The sequence below is a fragment of the Fukomys damarensis genome, unplaced genomic scaffold, assembly GCF_012274545.1.
Source record: "Fukomys damarensis isolate Sample0158 unplaced genomic scaffold, DMR_v1.0_HiC HiC_scaffold_29, whole genome shotgun sequence".
Taxonomy (NCBI): domain Eukaryota; kingdom Metazoa; phylum Chordata; class Mammalia; order Rodentia; family Bathyergidae; genus Fukomys; species Fukomys damarensis.
In genome coordinates, this window is record NW_022900941.1 from 23,104,045 (window position 1) to 23,120,632 (window position 16,588).

Genomic DNA, 16,588 nt, shown 5'->3' on the forward strand with positions numbered 1-16,588 from the left:
TAATTTATCCTAATTCAATACAATAGCCAGTAGAATATCAAACTAGATTTCATTCCAAATGTATTCTAGTATTTGTGGCAATCTTTTTCACTGAAGTCATTATAGATATGTCCATTTAGAAATCATTTTTATTTTCGTGCTAATAACAAATTCTATTGAAATCCAGATTTGGGGAAGCAATTTTGAATTTCCCACAGGCCCCTTAGAGAGAAAATAAACTAGAATTCAAAAAATACAGTCATTTTATGGAGATATAAAGCAATTAAAAATATAGTATCAGCTGGTGCAGAATCTCTTTCCATTAGAAGATGCCTTTTTCAAAAACTCATCTGTTCAATAAAGCCAAGTAACGGTGACAGACAATGAAATATCATCTTTGTTATAAAGCTGTTATTTAAAACAAAGCCATTGTACATGCAAAAATGAACATGAATACCTATTTACGGTAATATGTATGTATGTATGTATTGGTTGCATTAAAGGATGAACAATACTGTTTAACGGTTGGTTTTAAACATATGTCTTGATTACGTTTTTATTATTTTAAAATCTAGAAATATTTTAGAAAAAGTATTTTAGTGTAGAATAGCAGCAAATAAAAAATTGAAACATACTATTCATAAAACTTAGAACATCAATACCTCTAAAGCACATATACTGTAGCTTTTCAATGAAATGTAGTACAAACCTATTAATTCAGAAGAATGGTTGCTTCTTCTTTTTCTTTTTTCTTTTACAATATGTTAACTAAATTTTAAATTAATTTCAAATTTATAGAACTATGCAAGATATAGATATAAAAATTATCCCATAAACTTTTCATCTAGAATTGCCATTTATTTAACATACTTGCTTTATCATTATATACACAAAATATATAAAATATAATTTTTCAAAAAATATGCAATGTAGCAATGCTTTAAGATCTACCTGTGCTGAAGCCAAGGTAATCTTTATATTCTGTCAATTTTAGTATATATATATATATATATATATATGCTGAAGTGAACATAAACATAATTTTATACCAATTTAATTTTCATTGTAAAATATTTCAATACTATTTCTACGTGAATTTTAAAAGGAATTATTGAAAATGTAATCCTTTTGTAATATAATAAGTAAAGACAAAAGGTCTCTCTTACTTCCAGGATTGCTATTACAATCCTTCACAACCTATATAAGATAATCATCAACTACACTGAGCAGATCATAACTAAAAATGAATATATGCTCACTTAGGTGACATAGATCATATAAGTGTTCATGATGCTTATAGACATGATAAATATCGCCACATAGGTTATGTTGATTTAGTGTGCTTTCAATTTTGTCTGTTTTTACTTAAAGTTTTTATCATTTATTTCATGCCTCATAAAGAGAACTAAATACTGCCTATGATAAAATTATATCAATTTTGGAAACAAGTCATCTGATAGATGTATAATACAGTAGAGAAACTGTCTTTTTCAGTGGTTATAATATGTGTTCATTTTTGTCAGTAAGCGACTTTGCTATGATTCAAATTTAGGTCTGCAGGATCCCAGAGCATATGCTCCTAAATGATGATGCAACCTCTTTAACTACTGTGAACTAGGTAATTCTGAAATGGATATAAAAATTCAAATATAATTACTAAATGAAAAGTGTGACAGTTTTGAAATGACCAACAAGTTGTTAAAAAAAGAAGTGATGGGAAATAGAGTACAGTAAGGAGACTAAAACAGAAATTTGAAATGGAAAGTGGCCATATTTCAGCACATTCTGTATACGGAGATGAGTGATGTGGCGTTTTCCCGACAGGGTGAGTAATCTGTGCTTCCACAATTTCCACTAAAAGTAAATGTCTGAATCAGCATCTATTTTACCAGAAGTTATCTGATATATCTTTTGTAAACGATATGCAATAAATCAGATTACACTACATCTGTTAAAAAATGAAACACTGGTTTCTACTATAGCACAGTTTAGGGGGAAAAATGAGCCAGTAACTTATAGTAGTGAACTTTATTGTGCAAATACTAATGTTATGTTTTACATCTCGATGTCCTGGAGGAACACTATAAACTCTTAGGTGGGGCTACTGAAAGGTAATTGGACGATGGGAGCTTACCGATGTCTTATTAGGATGTGGGGTCTGGGCAGCAGAGACGGCTCACTACAGCAAGGCCTGGAAGACCTCCTAGGCTCCTTCTTTGATCTCTCTCTCTCTGCTCCCTTCCACCATGCCATGAGCTGTTCTTCCTCAGCCATGCCCCTCTGCCATGCTGCCCTGCCTTAGAGCCAGGTCACCTTGGAGTTGGAGCTAAAATAAACCTTTCCTCCTTTAAACTGTGGGTTTGGGGTATTTTGTCACAGTGACAAAGAGAATGACTAAGACAGATTTTGGTACCAGAGAAGTGGAGTCATTCCTGGTCCTGGTTTTCTGGAGGAGTCTGGAAAGGTTTGGAGATGCCAGCTGGAGAGGAAGCTGTAGAATGAGATAAGCTGAGCTTGAAGGGAGACTCTGATCAGAGTGCAGAAGACCAGACTAGTGACAGAAATACAGCTGATACAAACAAGGCTAAAGAGGTTTTAGTTAGCATAAAACACCCCATTGGCAATTGGGCCTGAGTCCATGTGTGTTGTGTTCGGTCAAAACATTTGTCTACATTTTGCTTATGTACTGAAAATTTCTGGGAGACTGAGATTAAGAGTAGCAGATTAATCTATCTGGTAGAGGAAATATCAAGGCAGCTTTACACTCAATCTCTGGCATGGATACTGTCACTGCTTTTACACACATGTAAATACCAAATAATTTCTCTGGTGTGAGAAACTGAAAGTGCAAATGAGGACAAAAATATATAATAGATAATGTGACATGGGAAGAAAAGGTCCAAGGGGGAAAGGAAAAAAAAAAAGGGCAACAAAGTGAAGCAATAATCTACATAATGGGAAAAAAATTACCAGGAATTCCTCAGAGGACTAATATCTAGATGATATAGAGAACACAAATAAACTAGACCCTCCTCCAAAATTTAAAGAGTCAGTCCATAAACGGGCATCTGAGAGGAATAGGCACGTCTCAGATGAAGAAGTATAAACAGCAAGTAAATATACAAAAAGTGTTCAACACCAAAGGTCCTTTGATAAATGCAAATTAAAACAGCACTAAGATTCCATCTCATGCCAAAAAGAATGGCTCTCATCAAAAAATAAACCAATAACAAACACTGGGAAGAGTGTAGGGAAAAAGGATGCCTTATCCATGTTTGGTGGGGATGTAAATTGGTAAAACCACTAGGGAAATCAGTATGTAGAGACCTCAAAAAACTAAAACTAGAGGTTGGTTCCATTTGAGCCAGCTATTTTTTTTTCTAGTTTCTTCCTGAAAGACGTAAAAACATCATAACAGAGAGATATATGAATACCCACGTTTATAGCAGCAAAATTTATAACAGCTAAATCTTGAAAACATCTCATACTTCTATAACCAACAGATTAATGAATAAAGAAAATGTGGTATTTACGTAAGAGGAAGTACTACGCTACTGTAAAGAAGGATAGATGAGATTTTTTTAGGAAAACGGATGCACCTTGAGACAATAATTTCAAGTAGAATAAGTCAGATATACAAGATTAACTATTGCATTGCTTCTCCTGTGTGAGAAACTAAAAGTGTAAATAAGGAGCAAAAAGGAGAACAGATATTGGGAAGAAGGGAAAACTTGTTCCAAAGAAAATGTGAGCAAATAAGGGAAGAGGAGAAAGGGAAGAAAGGAAGAAAAATAGAGTTAAAAAAGAAAATGCAGGAAAAAATGGAAATAAAGCTTTTGTAAACGAGAAGGGGAAGAAATGATGAAGGGAGAAGAGGGAAATGGCAACAAAAACATTAAAATATTTTATGTACAGGTACAAATCCCCATGATGAACGTGATCATCAGCTATGGCAAACATGTGCTAACAAAAAAAAGTTGCACAAGAAAAAAAAAGCATAAAGAGGAGATGTACAATCTCCTAATAAGAAAAAAAAATGTGGTGGCAAATTACATTTTTATCATAAATATCCTTAGTTTAGCACAGTTGACCAGACATATCTATCTATAGATAGATAGATAGATATTTAAAGAATAGGAAAAATGTTCTTCCTATTAACAATAAATCTTGAATTTTTTGTTTTCCCCTCCACTTAAAAATCACAGACGATCTCCCCAAACTCCACAAGGGCTACACTGAAGAGTTTTCCATTACACCCATGAATAAGTGAGTCAAATATTTAAGAAAAATGGCACTACTGCTGATCATGCGTTACATAGTACAACAGAATCTGGGACAAACATTATAAGAGCGATAGCAAGACGATGATATAGTGAAATAGTAAATAAGATAATTTGTCTTTTATAAGGACCAAAGTTTGAGATTTTATCACTTAATGTGTAAAAATTAATAGCAGAAAGCAATCACTCTTATGTCAACAAGACTCAAATATGAAAATGGAGACAAAACTTCGAGACAGGTTAGCAGAGAAAATTTTACTACTATCTCCACTACCAAAAAAAAAAAAAAAAAAAAAAAAAAAAAAAAAAAAAAAAAGAAAAAGAAAAAGAAAAGTCAAACTAAAAGCAGAGTAAAATATATTCTGGCTAAAGAATTTATTAATATCATATTCATAAATTTTTGTTACTGCTTATACAAATTTCAATTATAGACTTCTGATAAGCCATTTGTGAATATATCCATCCCCACATATTACTACAAAGTTGAATACAGCAATATTATTCCATGGTGCAGATGGCCATCTTCCAAAACTATGCTTTATAAATTTTCCTGTTTAATTAGGTAGAGATCTGAGAACTTAATAAATCCAGTTATTCTGAGAAGGCAGGTATAAAAAGGTCCAAGTAACTCACAGAAGCCAGTTTTGAATAGGAATGTGTCCATTTGTGGAGTAACCAAGTCACCAACCCTAGAAAATGCCAACGGGAGGGAGGAGCATGATTTCTCCTACACAAGTGAGTTGGCGATTCCTGATTTTGACTACAGGAATGGCTCTGCTTTCACAAATAATCACCATTTGATTTTTCTCCTACTGCTCGTGTTGGCAATGAGGTCTCACATGGCACTGTAGCTGTGTGGAAAAAGCATAATTACAGGTCCTTTCATCTCAGCTTCGAAAGCCATTTTCTTCTCCTCAAACTGTGAGTACAGTACGAGGAAAAAATGCAGAGAATAACTACATTCACTTCCACAAGAAATAGCAGTATTTACCCACCTCTTTTTCCTTAGCCATTAGAAGCTATTTTGTGTTTAAAATTGAGAGTAAATATTCCTCTCAAATGTCAGCTTATTAAGAAGGGCTAACTAGGCACAGGAAAATAGAGCCCCTTCACTGGGATCATAGTAAGAAATGCAGGGTGCATACGGTACTGTGTGCTTGAAGCTCTGCATTGGGTGAAACCACCCAAACCCTCTTCAGGGGTACACCTATGGGCATGAAAATGCTGGTGTTTACTATAGATTTTCAGGTTCTATTGAGGGCATAGCTGAGGCAAGAGTATTAGATTCACCCAGAATTCATACCAAATTTCTTATACACAGAGCACAGAAGAAAGACATTTATGAAATCTGACTGTGATTGAATTTGTAAGATTTCTCGATATCTGAGCAGAACAGGAAAGGTACAATTATTCTGAAATTATTCATCTGTTCCTTGAAAGATCCACAATGATAGTCATAGGATCACTCATAATGTGCAGGCTTTGACTATTTTTATAGAACATTTAGGTTTACAGACAATTGAGCCAATAATATAGAATATCCATGTACCTCCTTTCTTCATCACTCGGCATCTCCTGCCAATAGTGTGTTAAATGTATTAATATTAATGGACCGTGATGGATACATTATTATTAACTAAAGTCCATACTTTATATTATTCTTCATTCTTAGATGAGTGTGGTACAGTTCTTTGGGTTTAGGTTTGTATAGTGAACTGTATTCATCACGGCAGGTCATACAGAATCATTTCAAGTGCTTGTAAGTTATTCTGTGTTCTACCTGGACAGCCCACCCTCCCTCTAGGTTCCACCACCTGGAAACAAAAGATCTTTTTGCTTTCCTTACAATTTTTATTTTTCCTTTTCAAAAATGTCAGATGATTTTTTTCCTTTTAAATTTTTGCAAAAAATTGTGTAATTATTTTCTGTGTAAGATTTTTATGCGGTTTCCTGAAGCTGATATAAACTTGGAGCTGTCCCACTTTAAGGGATAAAATGACCATTTTGCATATTCCCAAAAATCATTTTCCTTTAGGTTGATACTCAGTTTTCTAGAAGAAAGTTGCCAGGTCACAAAGTGCCCAATCACCTACTCTTACTCTCCCAGCTTCAAGATGGTGCCTTGAGAGTTTAGTGTGATAGCTAACAATATACGCACTATGAAGTATTCTTATTGCAGCACTCATTGGTCCATTTCACCAAGGTCAAGCACTCTCGTTTCTGCAAGGCTCATCCATAAAAGTAGATAATGCTACTTTGTACATCACAGGATAAGGTGCAGACTAACTGAATCAAAGCAGAATAACTGGTTAGTACAGTGACTATTTCAAAGCAAGCAGTGACATTATTCTATATACAATTCCTTTTCTTTCTTTCACTTGATCTCTTTCAAAGAAAATGGGCCCTATTAGAACAGCCACATTTTGATGTAACAGAAGTAATACGAAATGAAGTATACGATGACTCCATACTCTGTATGTACGACTACAATGATTTATGTTTGAGGAGAATGAAGATGGAGTGACAAGATTTTCTGAATACCTGAGAAAATGCAAGACAAAAATCACCTCTGTTTTTAAGTAGTTTACATAGCCCAGCTGAATTCGTAATGAAATTCACGTGAAATACTATCAATTTATACAAGGAAAAAGGCAGGGTAGAGCCTTTATAAAGTACTATAATATCATTGCCCCTAACATTCATATATTTCTACTATGTGAACTCTAACAATATTATAACGATATGCTATCATGTTCTTCCCAAGTCAAACCTGAAAGACTACGTCCTGGAAAACATTACACTGGTTCAGATATATTATAAAATACTATTAATCACAGGTATTTAAGGCTAGACTTTTATCCCTTTAATTTACTAACAATATTACTGGCTGAAATGAATGCTATCTTTTTTTCTGGAATAAAAGAGTTTTGGTACTAGCCATATCTACTTTAACCTTTGTCAGATTACAAGTTATATGAGCCATTCAGTATTACTCACTGTCATATAGTTAATTTTAAAGAAATACAATTAAAATTGTTAAATTTTACCTTAAATGACCTAATAAATGAAATTTGATATATGTAATAACTTTATCAAAGCAGACTTTAAAAAAACTGCACAATTTTTCTCTGTTGAGTCACCATAAATTAATACATTATCAGTTTGCATTTCTTAGTTGGATACTATTTGTATTTGGATAATAGGAATATATACATATTCTCTACACCAGAAGATCTAAAGAATACAGATTTTCCATCAAGTAGTTCTAATTTTTAACTAGAATTTCCCTTTCCTTCAGTTATCTAAGTATATATCTTCTATTCTGAGAAGTCACTAATGATTTCCAAAGAATAATTCCCCATGGATTAAAAAAAAAAATATCTAGGGATTTGTCTTTAAATTTAGTGTGCTTCAAAATAAAAGACACTGTTTCCATAATTGTTTACTTGAAGCTCATTTTCATTTTTATCATTGATGGCTATCTTCTTTATCATCATGACCACCACTCTACCATACTTTTCTAGTATTTTGCAGGATTTTGATAAAAAATAAAACCCCAAAACATTCATGAGGAATCATGCAATCTTGCTCTCATGTAATTCATGTTCCATAGCAAATATTCCCCTGACACTGAAGCCGTATGCCTCTCTTCTGTTTTCAATGAAACTAGGTCAGTATTGCCTTTTTCAATTCCGTTTCCTAACAGAATCTTCTTTATATTCAGATACCTATCATTCTCCATTCAGCTCCACAATCAAATCCTTTAAAACTCAGGAGATACTGAACTCATTTTCAGATCTCGGGGTGAATTCCGATTAATCCAAAGCCATACAATACAAAAACCTTGAGTAAATATAACAAAGATCTTTGTCTCTTCAAAACTTAGCAAGACAAGAAATAGTGTACAAGCTATGAAGTGCCCCAGGGCGAGGACGGTCTCCCAGCCAACCTCAAATGCAGAGAAATAAAGAATTGACAGTAAGGAAGCTCCCAGTGGAAGCACTGATGAAGGACAAGACTATATGGGACAGAGAAAGTTTTGTAGAGAAGAGAATCAATACAATAAATGACTTCCCAATCACCAAGCAGGAAGTTCTCAACTTACTTTTTTGGTTCTATACAAAAATTGGGTCTGAATGTAGCTCTGGTTTTGGCCTGGATCTGGATATGGATCTTATTCTGAACCTGGATGTGGATCAGTGACTACTGTGTATCTCTCTACCTTTCATTTTTTAAATAATATTTTTAAAAATTTAACTTAAGAGGGCCATACTCTAAAGTGAAATAAATAAGACACACATGTGTAAATACCAGATAGTTTCTCTGGTGTGAAAACTATAATGGTAGATAAGATCCTAATGGTATAACTGACAATGTGAAATAGGAAGAAAGGGGCTAAAGGTGCAGGGAAAGTAGGAAGAGTAGGGGAAAGGAAATAAGGGAAAAGAAAAAAATATGATAAAATGAAAAAATGGAAATAAAGTGTTTGTAAATGAGGAGGGGGTGAAGGGAGGGCAGGGAAAAGGGGAAAAAATGAGAACCAAGACTTGCCATGTAAAGGTACAAGATCCCAGTGATGAATGTAACTGTGCTGAATACCTAAAATGTATCAATAAACTCAATGAGAGGAAAAAAAAAAGAAAAAAATTTGAATTCATTTGTCACTGGCCCATCATTTTATGTGAGTTTAAAGGGGACAGTAGATACAGATATATGGCCATTTTGGGTTCACAGGATGTTGTACAAAAGATCATGACAGAGAAGCGTACATGATAGCTGCAGTTCCTACACTTCGGCCTATATGGAATATGATCTATATATGGGAAGAAAGATTAACTTAGGTATTTGGCAGCCAGAAGAGAAGATTCGGGCATAAATGACCATTTTTACACTAAAACTCATGTGTGATTTCCATTTCCATAGTATGTTGTTCTGAAGGGCAAGTAAAGTCCTAACCAAGAGAGACTCCCTCTCTCCCTTTTTATACAGCTTTGTTCATAAATCTTTACTATTTTTTCACTTTCTGCCAAGTGGGAGCAGAATATTCTAGGTCTCTAGAAAATTCCAGAGCTCCTAAATGAAAGGACTCTTAATTCTTGAATAACAACGAAGAGGAAACCTGCCCATGAATTTGTGATACACTTTTATTTTGAGACAAGGTCTACCCATGTAGCTTAGGCTGGCTTGAACTCACAGCAATCTTCCTGCCTCAGCCTACTGAATGCTGGGATTACAGGAATGAATCACTATGCCTGGCTGTGCTACTGTTACTGAACTCATATATGATTATTAAATGGAATTTTAGTTTTGTTCCATAATTTAGGAGTTTATAAAAACAACCATTATTCTAATCTGTTATTTAAGAGATTATTACACTTTGTGAAAATTATACTTGTTTTATGTTGCTATAATTTTAATGAATAAATAAGTTAAATTCTGTTCATACATTGGAAGTTTTATCTAATTAAATTCATAATAAAATATTTTTAAAATATTTACTTCCATAATAATGACATCTGTTTAGAGATGTTTTTTGAGGATTACAAAATTTCAAATACTTTAGATACTCCTAGATTAAATTTATAAGATCACCTTATATAGGTAATCTTATAAGTAGGCAATTTTCCCTTTTTTCACATTTTTTCTTTTTAGGAAAAAGTGGAAACAAAGCCTTTGTAAATAGGGAAGGATGCAGAGGTATGGGAAAAAATATAAGAACCAAGATACATCATGTAAAGCTACAAGATCCCAATGATGAATGTAACTGTACTCTATACCTAAAATGTACCAATAAACTCAATGAAAAAAAGATTACTTAGACATACATTCAAATGAATTAAGTTGCCAATTTTACAAATCATTTGGAATCTACATTTGAGGGTTCTTTCTAGAAGGCAGGAATATTTTCTTTTTATCTTGCTTTTTAATCTCATTTGATGTTGGACTAAGTCAAATATATGAGGTAAGTATAAAGTTTTACTGAGTACATTGACTATTGATAATACAGTCATGACAATGGATATGTAGTAAAAGTCATTAATTTTGTTTTACAAAAAGCATTAATGTAAGATATTATTGGGACATATTTTATCTGTTGTTAATGTTTTACCTAAGCTTAATTTTTACTTTAGTTGCTTACAAAGACAATTATTCTCACTAAAACTAAACAAACAAAAAGATCAAAAACTTTCAATATCTGCTTTTTCATTTTTATGACTGAAAAAAACTCTCGAATCAAAACTGCCTTACATTGGAAAACAACCACAACCACCTTGACCTTAAAGGCAGTCAATCTCTCTCTAGTCAAATCATTTAGAGTCTAGCTTAAGGGAAAATATCAATTTTGGTTCAATATCCTGCAAATCTCAGCAGCCAAGCAGAACAAAATATAACTCAGCATAAAAGCTGGATGTTGGTTTTACTTCTGTACTTTTTCTTCTTCCGCAGTCATTTCTGCCTATATGTGACTATATGAAATATGAAAAAAAGTCTGAATTTATCTTAAGGTATGGTGATATGTAAGCATAATGTTGTCAAGTATTTAAGTTATTACTTTTGTTTCTGTTATTTTTCTGTGATACTTCTAAAGCAAGATTCTCTTAGCTGTGGAATAACATTTTGTCCCTGCTCTATTATTTACCTCAGACTTTATTTTAGCCCTTTTCCTTTAAAATTTTCTCTTAAATTTGTTCTGCACTCCTAAAACCTTCTTTCTGGAGGTGCCCACCCTAAGCTAGGAGAATAAGAAAGATCTTCTCTTGATGAAACAGGGACAAGGTGAAGAATCTGATCAAACAGGGTTTTCCTGAGTTCTCCCATGTTATTACCACTTGGTCATGCCCCTTCGTCCAATCAGACCTCTACACAATTACCCATTTATTCATCAGACTTAGTACACAAAACACGTTTTCCTGTGTCTTTTGGGTTTTAACTTCCAAAGGTTGCTGTGTCATGCGAAACTTGTAATAAATTTGCTTGCTTTTCTCTTGTTAACATGCCTTTTATTAGATGCTTCAGCTGGAAACCTAGCAATGCATGAAAAAGTTCTTTTGTTTCTGACATCCTCATTCTCAAAATTGCTCTGTATTTATTTGCCTACTGTGCCCCATACACATTTCACCTTTGTTCCTAGGCCACACATCATTTTTCCTTATCTCCTCAACACTTTTATGATATAACGAATTTAATCTATATAAAACAAACCTTTGTAGGAGACTCTGTAGTAGAAAGAGAATGGGGCTGTAAACAAGAAAGTTATCTTTAATGGGGTAGAATATTGGTCCCATCATTTCATTCATAAATGTGTCACAAATGTTAGAAATACTTGTTATTATTTTTGAAGTAACATGAAGAGAAACTTCTCATATTTTACAACTCAAAACTAATAAAATGTTTTACAGGTTTCACCTTATTTACAAATCCTTCCAACAGTCCTGCTGGCTGTGAATCATTATTCAAATATTTATGTAAGTCAGTGTGAAATAGGAAGAAAAGGGTAAAGGTTTAGGGAAAGTGGGAAGGGGAGGGGAAAGGTAATAAGGGAAAAGAAAACAATATGAGAAAATGAAAAATGGAAATAAAATGTTTGTAAATGGGGAGGGGAGAGGGAGTGTAGGGAGGGCAGGGACAATGGGAAAAAATGAGAAGCAAGACCTGTCATGTAAAGGTACAACATCCCATGATGAATACAACTGTACTGCATACCTAAAATATACCAATAAACTCAATGAGGAAAACAAACAAACAAACAAATATTTATGTAAGAAAATGAAAGCAAAAAGAAGCATCTATAATCATATGGTTCATAGCCGGGCAAGCCAGGATTTGATCTCAGGGATGTGACTCTGCCATGATCTGAGCCACTAAGCAAGCAGAGCCCTGAGAAGCATCTCATGGAGATGCTACTTTTGATGATTGTTGGACTATGATCACTACAGTACCTTCCAACTGCAAAAAAATAATTCTTGAAAGTTTTTCAAGGATCCACCAGAAGGAAATGTTGCTAAAACTTTGATAGCAAGAAGAAAAACCTCAAGTACTTCTAGAAAAATAGCCTGTTTCATGAGTCAATGTCAGTGTCCAAAATGGTTAGCTTAAAAATATACACATGTTCTTGTCTTTTCTTAGAAGATTTGGATTGGAGCATGGTTCAAGTCTTTATGAAAATGTGGGTAAAACTGTTATTCTACATTCAAAATGCAAGAAACTAAAAACAAACAAAAATGCAATTTAGACAGATAATAATGATAATTCCACAAAAGTCTTTAGATGCAGAGATTATAGAAGGTAGAGAAAAGTCAAGTTTAAAATATGGTGAAATATACATTGTTTACTTATTTCACTGAGAAACTTCATAATAAAGTGTTCCCCTATAAATAATACTTCATTTGAGTAAAAACTCTTGAGTGTATAATTTAAAAATATATGGCCAAACAAATGTTACTTGGGAGATTAAAAAATAATCTTGTATTTCTAAACCCATTAAGGGCAAACTCTAAAAGTTAGGTTATACAATTATTACATTGTAATATGTCTAATGTAAAGTTAAAACAGACACAGCCAAAGACATATCATTCTGCCCAATTAACAAAATAGGAGAATTTGTAGTGGTGGAATATTTCTTAAAAGGTCAGGTGGAGTTATTTCATAATCCTCTAGAGTAAGTCCAAATGTAAGTCCACATTAATCTTAGCCAAATTGCTACTAAGACAAAAGTAGAATGTAGCTGAAAGTGTTTTATTGATCATGGGCCTATATTTTTATTTTATTTATTTATTGGTACCAGGGATCAAACTCAGGACCTTGCACTTGTGAGGCAGGCAGCGGAACCACTGAGCTAAATCCCTGGTCCTGGCCTATACATTTAAAAGAACAGAATTTTTCCTTCTTTGATACCTACAGTTTATGACTGAAAAACTGTGCTAGAGAAACAGAGTAAACAAAAGATTATGAAGAATCTATTATAAAAAATGATACATGGCAAAATTACACTTAAACAGTTACTAGGCACAAAGAAATTCAGCAGAGTATAAGTACAATGTGAGGGTTTCTATTTCTAATCAGGTTGACAAAAATTACTAAATGTGACTTTTTTTTTCATGTAATGACAGGGAGAAACAGAAAGCTTGAGAGCATAAAATCTGTTGTTGCTCACAAAAAGAGATGATTTTTCACATATATTATATTTCAGACTGTCAGCTTTATTTGGAAGGGTCTCGGGATCTTTGTTTATAAGAATGTGGAAGGAGAAAAGTAGTAGAATGAGAAGAGAAATACAGTAGCTCCACCTCTTAACATTTTCAAGAGGTAAGGCAATCAAAAGGCTAATCTGAAAGTCAGTACAGGCAGGAAAAAACATGCAAGCAAATATATTACTACACAGGATGCCAAATGAATGGTGTTAGCACATTTGTAAATTTCCAGTTCTTTCTTACTATCCTTATCCAAGCACCCAAACAAATCAGTTTAAATACAACTTCTTTTACTGATGTCTTTTGAAGCATCACTGCAGTCAAGTAACCATCTGCTGCAAATACAAATAGAGCTACATTCAAGAATTATATTACACAGCCTTCCTAGCAAAGATCTTACGTGCAAGCTGTTCTTGTCAAAATCAGAACCATTGTGATGATGCATCTTAATATTCAATCAGACTTTAAGTAAAGAGTGACAAAAGTCCACATATGGATGACAGCTGTTTCTTCAGTAAATATTTTCCCATTTATTGAATGGAGGCTTATGGCAGCTTAGGATATGTTCCATCAGACATTTTAGCCTGAGCTGCCTGAGGACTACTAAAACAATGATGAGAATAAAATTTCAGTTTTCAAATCTCTGCTGCAATTTGTATCTTCGCAAGCAACAGCTACTTCAGTTAAAGTAGTACACTATGCCATTAATTTGTCATTAATTTCCTTGCCCACTATTGACAGGTAAAAAAAATTGAATTTATGGAACTGTATTTTCTGTCCCTCACTCTCTAATAATACCATCATATTTGTAAAATAAAGGCATAATTAGTTTCTGTATTGATTTTCTAAATATATGAACAAAGTTGAGTGTAATTTAAACATTTTTATGGCTATATTTTGACAAACAGTGAAACATTAAAAAAGATTAATGAGCCTATTATCTAAAAGAAGGTCTTATAAAACGAGGCCTCTTTTTAACCAATAAAGTGGCTCACAAATTAAAATGTTTCAGTAAAAGAAGTTGGATTCTGAGGAGGACTTCATTAACTGCACAATAATATTCAGTTTACATTTCAATAGCTATCAACACAAGAGTCTAACAAAGATACCCTTAATGGTTCAGTAATACTCTTCAAAATACTTTGTAGCCCTTTTATATATTTTAAATGTTATACTGCAAATAAATATATTAATGGATTATCATTTGTACATCTGTAAACTTTGCTAACTACATAGTCCTCTGCTAGGTAATGAAAAATCTGTTTATTTATCCTAAAATTATCCTGAGAACTCCTTCAGTGCCCATGAAATAATTTTTGCAAAGCAAGAAGGCTGTTGTGTTTTAGGCTAGGCCTGACATATTGGTATGTTAAGGAGCTGGAATTTCTTCAAGTTCTGAATAGTGAATTAGAGTCTTTATTACTGCCTGAATTGCAGGAACTATAATCAACAATTTTCTTTTAAAATGTTGAATTTGTTGTCCTTATTTTCTGTGAATCTTTTTAGATTTCAATTTTTTAATGAAAACTTTTGCAAACCAAACATGATAAAAAAGAATTTCTTACCCGGCAATTGGATCTACTGCTATTGCCTTAGGATTATGAAGATCCAGATCAAGCAAAGTGACACACACAGATCCGTTGAAATTACAAACAAAGATCCTGTCACTGACATGGTCCACAAAATAGAGATTTCTTGTAAGCCAGTCAATCGCCATTTGTTCCACATCTGAAAAACACATATACGAGACAACTGAATCATAGGTACAAATTCGTCCTCAAAAGCCAGAGTATATGACCTCCCCAACCATCATAAAGGACATTTCAAAAGTATGGATGTTCTTATTATAAGAAATTTCAAACAAAATCTCTGGTTATGCCAGAAATTAATGCCTCTAATATGTAAAATAATTATTTTTATACCTTTCTTGCTATTAGAAGATTGAAAATGACCCAGACAAATGGATAATTTCTAATTCTTGAAATAGTGATTTACAGTATAACATTTCTCTTACTTTTTGCCTTTGTCCAAAACCAAAACAGTTAATTTAATCCTATGAACAAGTTCAAAAAAACAGTTTAGAATCTGTAGTAATAAGAGAATACCTCTCATAAATTTAAGATCAACCTTTGTTTTCAAGATCCTCTTGTATTACTCCCCCCAAACCTATAGAGCTTCTGCGGGTACAAAAAGAGATTAAGATTCCTTTATTTAAAAAAAAAAAATAGAAATAAACCACAAGAAGCAAAGGCAGTTTTCTGCATATTAAGCCATCACAAAAGGCCTAGTTGAGGGTTGATTAATTTTCTAGAGTGCTATCCAATAACATTTTTTATGACGAAGGAAATATTGCATATCTATGCTTTCCAATAAATTAGCTACAATTTAAAGGTGATTATTGAGCACTTAAGTGGCTACTGTGGCTGAGAAACTGAACTTTAGAATACTGAATTTTAATTAACTTTGTTTAAATTCAAGTAACGTAAGTGGTCCTGTGCTTGTTAGCATGTTAAGCTTACAACAAGTGGCTACTATGGATAATGCAGATCTGGAGAATGTGTCTCTGTTTGAATTGAATGTTTTCTATTTGATCAGATCTATGCATTATGAAATTACATGTTGACTTCTAGATAATTTTCTAGTAGAAAGAATATCCTAAGATTGTGGTTTTATGGACCTCTTAAGGCATCAAATATTTTTATACCTAACTTACAAATGTTATTTAAAATCATTTTTCTTGAAAACCCTTGTCAATATCCAAATTCACTAATGCTTGTGATTAGCAAAACTAGTCTGGTTCCTTCAGTAATTCCATAAATAAATTTCTTAAATCTAGATTTTTAGGAAAGTGATGATTTCAACTTTTGAAAATTACAGTAGTTTTTCCTCATTTCGCCTCACAGTGGCTGTAACCAAAATAGTACCAAACTCAACGTGGGACAATTATATACCAAACTATTAGGTGAATATGGCCTTTCTTTCTCCTAAATTTGTTGTTGTTGTTGTTGTTGTTGTTGCTTTTTGGTAGCAGGGATCGAACTTAAGACCTTGCGCTTGCGAGGCAGGTGGTAGAACCACCTATACATATAAAATATTGTACCTATATTGCTGTGATATGATGCTTTTCCTTCTTTTTTT

The 16,588-nt window shown here is 33.2% G+C and overlaps 1 protein-coding gene across 2 annotated transcripts in view; it reads right to left on the minus strand.

Moving 5' to 3' along the window:
- The window catches only part of Lrp1b (LDL receptor related protein 1B), a 1,779,190-nt gene that overhangs the window by 909,986 nt on the left and 852,616 nt on the right, over window positions 1-16,588 (minus strand). For both annotated transcript variants that reach the window (XM_033757153.1, XM_033757154.1), the window contains exon 7: window positions 15,016-15,178. In XM_033757153.1, coding sequence (XP_033613044.1) covers window positions 15,016-15,178 — 163 coding nt within the window. The remainder of the gene's footprint in view (window positions 1-15,015; window positions 15,179-16,588) is intronic.